The sequence below is a fragment of the Nanorana parkeri genome, unplaced genomic scaffold, assembly GCF_000935625.1.
Source record: "Nanorana parkeri isolate BGI_ZX_2015 unplaced genomic scaffold, ASM93562v1 scaffold93, whole genome shotgun sequence".
Classification (NCBI taxonomy): Eukaryota; Metazoa; Chordata; class Amphibia; order Anura; family Dicroglossidae; genus Nanorana; species Nanorana parkeri.
In genome coordinates, this window is record NW_017306361.1 from 142861 (window position 1) to 155313 (window position 12453).

Here is a 12453-nt window from a genome sequence, read left to right on the forward strand (position 1 = left end):
TTCAATCAAACTACAAGCATATTCATATACTTTTCTAAATTCTTTAAATAAAATGCAAACACTAGAAGGTGTAGTTATAAAAAATGTGTCCTGCGATATTGCATGTACATTCGTTCTGTGTAAATGAAGGTGAAAACGAATGTTGTTAGCTTATTTCCTTTCCAGGTCGAATGTAATTTACGGTAAATATTGAATAATGACCACTAGATGGAGCTTTGGAGCACTGGAAATAAATACTTCTTTCCTTTGCGCCTCAGCCCCATCTAGTGGCCATCATTTGGTATTTTGGTTGTGCCTTGCTGTTTTGCTCTGTCAGTCCAACTCCATCAGTCGTGACTGATTACAAAAGATTGCAGTTTTTGTGCTACCGGATATGATTTATTATAAAAATGTTAGCTGCCAGCACCTCAATGTGATATCACATGTAATGCAACTTAATGAAAAATATAAAATATAAGTGCTGTACAAAACCACTGTGAATTAATTCCCAAACCAGTGAAACAATAATATAAAAGAAACAATGTGACAGAAACAGAAAACCCGATTGAACTATTAAATGCAATCCAATCTACTCAGTGTGTGATATTGCAAAAGCAACAAACTATCCTGACAAAGTCGTGCTGACATAACGCATAGGGCCAAAGGAAGGAGGTCTTGTTGTTTGTCTATCACCGTGCACAGAAGTGCTTGTTAAGAGCAAGCCGGGCTGTCCGCCTGACTGTCTTTTTTTATTTTGATGATCATTTCTGCCTGCCAGATTTTCTACATGCCGTTATTGGAATCACTTTATGTGAGTAGGTTTTCATTTTCATGATTTTAATAAAATTACATTATTATACGCTATGTTTCATTTCTGTCTCCCTTTTTACAGCATTGCTTGAATTACGTTATATTATGGGACTCCACATGGGATTGAAAAAAAAGCACCGCGATCCACCTTAATCCCTGAAGTTAGGGTTAGCATTACTGTCCATTCTTAAGTATTGCATATACAGTATGGTCCAGTTGGAAAGGTGAGCAAGTTTTCATGTATGACTGGTCCACTATTTCACGTTTGATCACCGTTCTTTCACATTTAGGGCCCATGCACACACTATCCAGTGCATTCTGGCACGGTTCCCTGAACGCACTGAGTTGCATTAACCAAGCTTTCCAAATTCTGAGGTGGGAGGGGGCAAGGTTCCGCACCCTGAATGCACTGCATCAGGGGCAGACCTACCGCCAGTGCAGCCGGTGCAGCTGCATCAGGGCCGAGCCTGGAGGGGCCCAGTATCCGATCCGACACTCCCGGCGCAGAGTTGGTGGGGCCCGTCTGATACCGATCTGATCATCCAACACTCCCGGCGTAGAAATGGAGGGCCCACCTGCCGCCGGATACTGAGGAGGGAGACGGGAATGAAAAAGCCTGCAGGCACATTATGGGGCAGCACTGGGGCCTCTGCCGTGAGGACCCAGAGATCAAGCCCCTGAGAACACTTCAGCCTCCCCCGACCAGAAAACAGTTGAAGACCAGCCAGAAGAAGTGAAGGTAATTAATTCACTAAAATGTAATTATTTGTAGCCCTTTATAACTGATGGACATGCTGTATAAAGTACTGCTGGTATTAGTAGTGCTCTATAGCTCCAATGATTGCGGACCTACCCCGCCACCCACCCCAGCCTTATGCGGTAGGTCCGCAATCATTGGAGGAGGCCTTTTTCTAAAGATTGGGTTGCTGTGAGGTCTTGTCCTTCCTGGGGACCTCACAGTAGCCTTATAGGGAAACACAGCAGTGTCTGTATACAGTGCCAACCCGCACATGAGACTTGGTAAGACCCTTGTTCTGCCCTTGCTGAAATCTTTCATCTGCCCCCTGAGATCCTCCATGTGCCCTTGCTTAGATCTTCCATCTGCCCCGCTGAGATCCTCCATCTACCCATGCTGAGATCTTCTATTTTTTTTTTGTGGTTGCTTCAGGGGGTGTGAATTGGGGGATTAGTGTTTTCTTGGAACAGGGCTTTTTGTTCCTTAGGTCCACCCCTGCACTGGATGCACTATTTTTTGAGATCACACCGCACTGCAAAGCAGGTCATTGCTGTACCACGCATTCTGGTGCGAGCGATCACGCTGCGGGTGAGAGGCATGTCTGCGGCGCCATTGACATGAATGGCACCACCATGCCCCTTCCAACCCCAGAACGTGGGAGTCTTGCTCTATGCGATCCAGTGCGTTCAGTCATTGTCCGTGCGGGAACACACTGGATACAGTGTGAATGGGCCCTTAAAATGATTTTAAAGTCAAAAGCTTTTTCCAATGCTGATGAAATCACTTACAATGGATGCTGCTCCTTGATGTTTAAAAGTTTTAGTTTCCTGCAGAATCCTCTGGTCCCCTGAGCACTGGCCCTGATATCCTGTTTTAGGGTGCCCCTTTTCCCTTGCAGGGTCCTATGGAGCCCTCCCTGGGTGTGCCAATAAGCTGTGTGTGTCTCCACACAGAAAGACAAGACAACCCCCCCTTCTCCAAGTTAGCTGGACAGCTGCTGGAGTCTGCTCTGTCCTTTGTGGTCTTGTACTGGACAGGAAGTTCAGGAAAGCTGATCTGAGAGAGTTGGAGCCATGTATATTTGTTTGATCTGGATTCATTTTTATAAAAAGTTTGAGAATTTGATACTACTTTAAGAAGATTCTCTATAGGTCTGCAAATGCACTGTTGAAGATCAGGAGTGAAGATTAAGGCCGGGTTCACACCTGGGCATTTTACAGCGCTGATCGACGCGCTGTAAAACGCTCAAACAGTGAAATCCCATACTTCCCAATGGGCATGGTTCCCACCTGGGCGTATTTCAGCACGTGGAAACGCGCTGAAAAACGCCCTATGCCCAAACAAGTACAGGAGCTTCTTTGGGGCGTTTTTCAGAGCGTTTCCATTGGTATTCCCGAGTGAACGGCGGGAAGTTTAAAGGTGGAAAAAAAAAATAGAGAAAATAAGGAAAATGTTTAAAAAATCATACCGCCAGTGAAACGCGCGTTTCAGTAAATGGAAAAATGTGCTAAAAAACACGAAAAAAAAATAGCTGAAAAAATACGTCCAGGTGTGAACCCAGCCTTAGGAAATCACAACATTGATTGTATCACCTGTTGGTTCTTTGGACATTTGGATACAATGTTGCTTTTGTAATATCACACACCAAGGACAGTGTATCCTGTTTCCCCGAAAATAAGACCTACCCCGAAAATAAGACCTAGTACTATTTTTGGGAATTGCTAAAATATAAGACCTACCCCGAATATAAGACCTAGTTGTGACCATTCCCAGGGCCGGTGGTGGCATAAGCGGAAACTTGAAGAGCCGCGGGAGAGAATCAGTGGTGCTAACAAAGCCAGTGCTAGAGGAAGGCGGCACCAGAGGGAGCAAAGCCGCATAAGCCAATGCTTCCTCTATAGCACCGGCTCCTGTCACAGGCGGAGTCATACCAAATGCACTCCGCCTGTGAGGAATCGATAGTGAAAAGCGTGCTTTGCTCATTCTGGCCAGCGATTGGTTAGCAAATTGCTCTTGGTAAGGTACTGCACCCCCTGATTGCCCTGATCACCATATGTTGTACATGAATACATGTAGACTGTTGTACATGAATAAGTGTTGATTGTTGTACATTTTAAAAAAAAATAAGACCTACCCCTAAAATAAGACCTAGTGTGTTTTTTTGAGCAAAGTGTCTTATTTTCGGGGAAACGCGGTATAATAGTTCACCACATTGTTTCTTTTATTTAGTGTTTCACTGGTTTGGGAATGAATTCACAGATTTTTTGGACAGCGCTGCACTATTTATACTTTGTATCATCCGTAATGTCTGATTGATGGCAAACACAACATTCCCTATTAGCCTATCAGCAGTGGCTAAGCAGGAATGTAGCTATCAGTAGCCTGTACAAATAATGAAATTGACATTGGTGGACAATCAGACAATGTAGTCCAATGTATGAGAGGGGCAGCGGGCCGGAGGTATAGCAGGAGTTATACTTCCTGACATGAATGAAAGTGTAGATGTTAACGATAGTACAGAATTCCTTAAAGTGCCATACCCCTCATCGGTAAAAAGTTGCTTTTTTTTCGCTGCAGATTAAAACAATTCTAGAGTTTTGTTTAAGACAAGCTATTTCAGCGCATTGTTCTAACTATAATAATTAGGGATGTCCCGACACCGAAGCCAGCATCGGGACCGATACTGGGCATTTTGACAAGTACTTGTACTTGTCAAAATGCCCCGATGCATAGCGCCGATGCTTGCACTGTTTTTTTCCAGTACCTTCTGAGGTGCCGAATGCTTTTCCTCACGTGAGGACGTCGTCAGGGCTGAGCGGAGGAGCGTCGCGTCGCGTCACTGCTGTGGGCGGCGCTCCTGGTGGGGTCCTAATGTAGATGGCCGGCTACTGCCCAGAGGACTCCACCTGGCGCGCCGCCCACAGCAGTGACGCAACGCTCCTCCACTGAGCGCCGACGATGTTGTCACATGTGAGGAAAGTCGTTCGGCACATCCTCACGATCGAGGCAACAGTAAGTAAGACGGTGTTTTGTGTGAACAAGAAGAATCTATTGCTGCAGTGTATTCTATATGTACTGTACATGTACTACATATAGAATGCACTGCAGCAATATATTTACAATTCTGCACTGCTATTATGAATGGTTTAAATGATCCATAGTACATAATATGTAGTTGTACTATGGATCATTTAACCTATTCATGTTAGCAGGTCAGAATTGTAACTCTACTGCTGCAGTGCATTCTATATGTACTGTATATGTGCTACATATATAATGCACTGCAGCAGTAGATTACATGTTATGTACTATTATGTACTATGGGTCATGATTTAACCTATTCATGTTAGCAGGGCAGAATTGTGAGCAACAGGGATCGGAGTGAAACTGTGAGTGAGGGAAGCTGGGACGGGGCTGGCTGTAAATCTATTGCTATAGTGTACTGGACATGTGTAATGTATATGTAGTACATATATACAGCACACACCTCCACTACATTACAGCAATAGATTTACAATTCTCCTCTGCTAACATGAATAGGTTAAATCATGATCCATAGTACATAACATGTAGTTGTACTATGGTTCATTTAAAGTCACCTGTCCATTAAAAAAAAAAAAGTATCGGCAATTGGTATAGGCAAGTACATGAGGGGAAGTACTTGTACTTGGTCTTAAAAAAGTGGTATCGGGACATCCCTAATAATAACAAAACACTAAGGGCTAGTTCACACCAAGCCCGGAGCAGGTCCAGAGCAGAGCAGGTGCAGACCGGATCAAAACTGCGTCCAATGTATTCCTATGGTATTTTTAGCTCCAGTTCACATCGCAGCGTGCAGATCCAGAGCAGGTAAAAAAACTGCAGCAGGCCCTATTTTACCTACTCTGGATCTGCAAACGCATCAAAAACGCATGCAAATGCCTGGAACGCACTGAAAGCCGATGTTAAACTAAAAATTGGTTGGATTGGATTTTGTGATCTGTTATTTTTCAGCCAAAAACGCATCAAAAAGACTACCGTGCGTGTGCAGAAACCTGACCGGATCTGCATTTGGTGTGAACAAGGCCTAAGGAGCAGGCAGATTACTGACCCTAACACTCGCTACATAAGGCCCCATTCACACTCCGCGATATGCAAATCACGCGTTTGTCGCGCGATTTGCATTTTGCGCGATATTGCGAGATTTGCCGCGCGATATCGCGCAAATGCTTGCATTGAAAGCATTTGAATCGCGGCAAAATCCGCTCCAAAAAGGGTCCTGCTGTAGCGACACACGACCCGCGACAGCAGGACCCTTTGCCCCATTGAGAAGCATTGGAGAGCGATATCGCGCGGTAATTTGCCGCGATATCGCGGGAATTACCGCGCGATAAATCACTCAATGTGAACGGGGCCTAAAGCATTTGCATCAGGTGCTGATCTAGAATTGGAATAGACCTTTCCTTTTTACACATGTTTTGTACAGAATGACCAGCAGGTATCCCATTGTTAAATAGTGTACATCCTGGCAGCCAGTTTTATAGGTAAGCTGGTCGCAGGCACAAGATGGTTTTCTGACATATGGGCATAGATCTGATCATGTACCAGCTAGCTCCTGTTTAGATTTAAAGTGTATTACCACTTTTACAGACAAATTTGGATTACGCCTACTTTATGTTTGTTATATGTTCTCATTCACATTGCAGCTTACTTTTTACTTGCTCTGCTTTGAAAATTTAAAAACTGAAGTTTTCTCCTACTATGTAATGTTAAGGAGTGGGCTGAGGAGTTCATGTACTGTCCTGGCAGATCTTCATTAATAACTAGATATGCACGCTGTCTGTCCTAACAAAGGGCCTGTTCACATGAGATCAAGTCCTGAGCAGCAGACGTGGAGCTGCTGATGCATTGCGTTTGTGGCCGCGTTTTTGATGCGTTTCAGCAAAAAAAAAATTTTTTTTTTTTTTTTTTTTTGCTGGAGTGGGGCTGTTAGTATAGGGATGCATTTTGAGTGCAGCAGCGTACGGAGCCGGTCAGCACACAAAACGGACTTCGTGTGAACAGGCCCAAAGGGTTGAAGATCCCAGGGCGTGTGTTCTGAAATGTATGTTCACGCGGGTGGCAAAAACAGACAGTTGATATTCATTTTACTACCGCCAACTGCCCACCTTAACTGTAATATAGAGGCAGCACATGCTTGTACATATGTCATGGCTGCAATGCTTTGCACCTTGGCAACTTTTAAACATCATGTTAAGTTAGGTAGGCATTGTCGCTTGCGCAACGCAACAGTTGCAATGGATTGGATTTTGTGATCGGTTATTGCAATAGAAAATCCCCCATTGGGAGTTTTAAAAAAAACAGTCAGGAGGCCGAAGTTTCACCTCCTGGACATGCGACAGCCTCTGAGAAACAACCCACCACAGATTTTTCAACCAGCTTTTCAGAGCGGCGGTGGAGCCTGCTAACCAGGTGAACGAGCCCTTAATGAGAGGAAACAGTCTGTCCCTCTTAATTTTGTCCATAATACCTTGCAGTCTTCCCATATGTCTGCTTCAAGTTTTCTCAAATTTGACTGCAAACATGGAAATACACTTTAATGCGTCAGCTGACTATTCACATTCAGGCCTATGGGGGAAAGGCAGGGTAAGACATCTGGTGCCAGTTTACTCCGGAATATAGAAGTTGGATAAAGTTGTGTTTTTGCAATATTTGAACTTGGATTTGATTACCACTATTGCACTTTGAATTTTTGTGTGTTGGAGCAGTTTCCCTAAAATGATTAGTATATTGTTTTATACCATATGATTTAAGCTGATTATTCTAATGTTTCCTACACTGTCTGCTCACGATTCCCAAAGAGCCTTGGCAAGCAGTATCTGCATAAATGTTAAGATGACATTTCTTGTGGCTATAGGACACTTGGGGGGGGGGGTTCTTTATTTGGAAAGAACTTTTATTAGATCACAAGAACATACTAGTTTATTAGAAATAACACCCACAGGATTGCACTTTTTCCCTATAATAAAATAAAAAAATGGTTCTCTGAAAAGCAGCAAAGTATTCTTCAATTATCCCAAATGTAGTTGAGATAATGATTTTACTGGGAGGTAGGTACAAGACAAGTCCCCCTACACAAAGAAGTGACCAGTCTGTCACAGAAAACTCACACAGGAGGCAAAGGGCAGGAGTTTTCCTGCTGGAGTACTGCGTGGCTCAGAAATACACAAAAGCACACCAAGATTGAAGAGAAGACATTCTTCTGGTGTTTAGATATTAGTTTAGTCCAGAATTCAGCTTTAGACACTGTTCAGAATAACTATGTGGAGGATGACAAATGGCAAGAAGTTAGGTCACATAACTGCTTGTTTAAAACATGAAACCTCAAAACATGCACCTAGGTTAAAAAGAACCCTAGAAGGTATTCATAATAGGTAATGTGTGTATGGTGCTGGATTTAATTAAAAAAAATCACTTGTAAACAAAATGCTTGGAAATGATGGGAGGCCATATTTTTCAGCCCAGACGGGGGCAGAATTAAAGAAAACTAAAATGTATACAATACAGAAGCGTAACACTGTGCTCTACATTTGGCCACATAAGAGACTTTATTCAAACATTTTAAAATTGAATTGTTTACCAGAAATTAAATTCTATATCCAGATCTGTATGCAGCCTGTAGATTAAAGGGCAGTCACAAAGCACCAACCTGTTTAAGAAAGGACCTCATAGACTCTACCAATTGTAACACATACAACAGTTAGGCCAAGGGCTCTGAATTAGTTTAGAGTCACCAAGCCAGAAGCATATGGCACAAGACAATAGGAGATTGCATCTTATAAGCCTGGGGCTACAATGATTAGATCTCATTTACACTCAGATTTAATTGCTGGATGACAATGACCTCATTAGAATTATATTGATATTAGTATACCGCAGATTAGACGACTGGCAGAAAACGGTTAAACCTCCATACAAAAAGGAGATTTCCATTACCTGTAGAGCCCAAGCATAATCACATGTTTATGTTGTGAAGGGGGGTGTGTTAAAAAGGAAACATTGAGGTAGCCACCGTTTACCTCCCCTAGTTCTTTGAGTCAGAATATTAGAGCAAATAACAAAAATCAGGCAACTAAGAATTTCCAGAAGCTGACATGAGGAAAAACTATGAGGGTGCCATTGCTGACTTCTGCAGAAAATGCTAGCCTGGCAGTCACATTGACCTTCCTTCTTCAATGCCTTGAGTCACCAACCTCCAGCAAGTACATAGACAAGGGTTTCCAATTTTTTTTTCCAGAATCTTCATGTTGATCCAGGTGAATGATTCAAAGTATTGAATCCGAATACAGACTAGCAGGCTTTTCTTTGTTTTATATAAAACAGGGAGGCCACCAAAGACATCAACCATATGTCCCTTCTTTCAAGTTATACTCAAAAACAATGTTTTTTTTTCTTTATCAAGGGCACCCTTGGCACACCAGCTGTGGTGAAGCTACAAATGCCATCATGCCCCTACTCAGTCTTGCAATACCTCAAGACTGTAGCTACACAACAGCTGGAGTGCCAAGGTTGCCTACCCCCCTCTTCTATACCCTTGGAATGGCCATCAATTCCCCCCCCCTTTTTTTCTTACTTGTAAAAGTAAATCAGGAAGAATCCACATCTTTGCCTGGTGCCTATAGCCACTACATTATCGTGCCTCTACATTAGAGGCTTGACCATGAAGGTCTTAACACCATAGAAACCAGGATAAACATCTGAAATCATAAGTTTGTAAAGAACAGTCTTAAAAATGTAATACTGTTTTATTTGCCTCAAAAACATTTCAGCATTCTAAAACATAAAAAACAAAAACTGAACAATGCAATTTGTGTAAGCACAGGATGTTTTTGAACTTTAACTCTGTACTCAGTCTTCACTTCAGTATGAAGATGTGCCTATAGTCTTAGTTTAAAAACAGCTGCACTTCTCTAAATAAAAAAAAAAAAAAAAAAATTATATATAATAAACCCATACATTTCTCATGCCAGCTGAACTCCTTTCAACAACTAACAGCAGAATTCTATTTCACTATATACAGAAAGACAAACTTTTTAAGCTAAATTGACGCCCGATGTAGTGTAAGTCTTTATGTGCATGCTTTGGGCCAAAATGGCAAACCCAAGAAGGACTTCATAATCCAGGGATGGTCTTAAACCCTGAGGTACTATCAGCTCCAAAAAATATGCACCATAAGATTTTGTCTAGTTTACAGATTACAGATATGTACAGTTTATAACCCATGGATTCTCTAAATAACCATTTAGTAACACCTTAAATTAAAAGAAAAAAAAAAAAAGAAAAGAAAAAAAATGCTTGAAACATTTTTAAATGCTTTGATACACCAACAGCAAAGTGCACAGAGTGAGGAGAACACTAGAGCGCATGGTTTTTTTTTTTCTTTTGCTTTTTAAAAAGTTTTGAAATATGTACAGCTTTGATACAGTTTCAGATTGCTCGTTTTACACACACAGCTATGTAATGTAAACCAGTTACAACTCCAAGGAGCATCGTTTTGAAACTAAGATATCAGAACCCAATTTTTGCAATTAAACCTAATGAACGGCAGTTGACCCATCATATAAGATGGCAGCCGGAGGTGGCTCCCCTACTCTATGAGATTCACATAAATGTACAACTTCATTCGTCGTCCTCTTCATCGTCATCATCCTCCTCTTCCTCATCATCTTCGTCGTCATCGTCATCCTCCTCTACTTTTTTCCTAGGAGCCTTAGGGGCACTTTTAGCACAGTCAACTTTTCCTTTGGATTTGTAGTCAGCAACATCCTTTAGGGAAGAGGAAAAAAAAAAAAAGAAAAAAAAAGAGTTAAGTCACAAGAAGCCTCATTTAACCAGAGTCCCTGAGAAGTGGTATTGGGAAAGTTCACATTTTGTTTCCGAGAGATGATTAAACCTGTCACTTGACTGTATCAAAGTAAAAACCATGGCTCAGCGATTCTGTATCAAACATGGAAAAGGATCAACACTAGCCAATCTACTGCTATGGCAGCACTGACCACATGGAAGAGAGCAGTGGATTGGTGGCCACTTGTAACTAGTTTTTACACATTTAGTCCACAATAAATACAAATGTAAGAAACGAGCATAAAGCATCAATTACCTTCTCATATTTCTCCTTCAGCTTGCCAGCCTTGTTGTTATAGGGTTGCTTCTCACCATCACCCAGGTTGTTCCACATCTCACCCAGTTTCTTTGCAACATCACCAATGGAGATGCCAGGATTTGTGGATTTAATTTTGGGACGGAATTCAGAGCAGAAAATGAAGAAACCAGATCTAGAGGGAGGAGGAACAAAAAAGTTGCAGGTTACCTCCAGAGTAGCAAACACATTTTGCACCATCTGCAGTTTGGGAGGTTTTTAAAAGGAAAAAAAAAAAAAAAAAAAGCAAAGTTACTTACGGTGGCCTCTTTGGGGCATTTGGATCCTTCTTTTTCTTGCCTCCCTTAACTGGTCCGAAATCTTTCATTTCTCTGTCATATCTCACTTTGTCTACCTTTGCCATATCGTCAAACTTAGACTTCTTTTTTGCGGACATTGTCTGGCAAAGAAAAAAAAAAAAAAAAACTTTAGACACTACACATTCAGTTGAGGAATTTTTAAAAAAAACAAGCACTCTTGTTGAGGCAGATCATCAATACCTTCCATCTTTCAGAGCACTTCTTGGAAAACTCTGCAAAGTTAACAGGGATTTCAGGATTCTTCTTTTTGTGTTCCTCGCGACACGTCTGCACAAAGTAGGCATAAGCCGACATCTTGCCTTTGGGCTTCCTCGGGTCACCTTTAGCCATTTTGAATCTGTAAATCAAACAGAACATTTTGAAGTCAATAGATTTCCCTACATATATACGCTATAGGTAGCTTTCTAACCACAAGAAAGAAGTGTGCAATATACATGTATGCAGATCAGGATAATGCTATGTCCCTTATCCATATAATGCTGGCCCATACACTGCTCAAATTTTCAGTCCCAGTGACCCAGCTGAAATGTGATCTGTGTCCCTGATGCACTACTTGGTTCAACAAAAGTCAATTTTTCAATCAACTTTATGAAGGAGTGAAAATTGCTGTCACAATACAACCGAGCAGAGAAAGACTAAGAGTGGCCATAGACCAGTGGTGGCAAACCTTGGCACTCCAGCTGTGCCAAAACTACAAATCCCAACATGCATCTGCCTCGGGGAGTTATGTATGGGGCTGTCAGAGCCTTGCAATGCCTCATGGGACTTGCAGTTCCAACACAGCTGGAGTGCCAAGGTTCACCACCACTGTCATATTTTTTGTTCAACCTGCAAGTAGAAAACATAAGATTCCTCCATCCACACTTATGACTTACAAGTGTGGCTGGAGGAATCCCCCACCACTGTTTTCATTGTATTCTGAAAGAGGCAGATGGCCACTGTCAAAAAACCTGAACAGTGATTGCAGCCAATAGGCTGCAAGCTCCGTTTAGCCAAAGATTCTCCAAGGGCTCTTACGATTTTCTGATCGAGGGATGTTGGCCAGAAGGCAGTTTAAGACTAGAGTTATGCAAATGTATCTTTATCAGAAATGTGCCCGTTATTCATAATCATTTTAGCAGTTCATCAGGGGGTGTTTAAATGGAAGAGATGTTCCTTAGAGGGATTGAAAAAAAAAATAGGATGTTTAGGACCACTGGAAATGTCTGCAGCAGTGATGCAGAATGACAGGTTCACTTTATACATGTTAACAATCAGGCATTTTGCAGAATGCAACTGAGGTGCAGTACATCCCAGTGACCTGTAGGGGACGCTTCTCTACCTACTGGCCAATGACAGCAAGATGCTTCCCTGTCATCACTGGCACCGCCCACCAATTTGATAATAACTGTACATTCCTCTGAAGGGGGACAAATGTTACTGAAGAAAAA

At 42.1% G+C, this 12453-nt stretch overlaps 1 protein-coding gene across 1 annotated transcript in view; it reads right to left on the reverse strand.

Moving 5' to 3' along the window:
- Positions 1 to 9944: 9944 nt before the first annotated feature.
- HMGB3 (high mobility group box 3) overlaps positions 9945 to 12453 on the reverse strand; it is a 4819-nt gene continuing 2310 nt past the window's right edge. Inside the window, exons 2-5 of the mRNA XM_018552615.1 lie at positions 11204 to 11360; positions 10964 to 11103; positions 10665 to 10839; positions 9945 to 10330 (exon numbers count right to left, since the gene is read on the reverse strand). Of these exons, the coding sequence (XP_018408117.1) occupies positions 10184 to 10330; positions 10665 to 10839; positions 10964 to 11103; positions 11204 to 11353 (612 nt within the window). The 5' untranslated portion in view covers positions 11354 to 11360 and the 3' untranslated portion in view covers positions 9945 to 10183. The remainder of the gene's footprint in view (positions 10331 to 10664; positions 10840 to 10963; positions 11104 to 11203; positions 11361 to 12453) is intronic.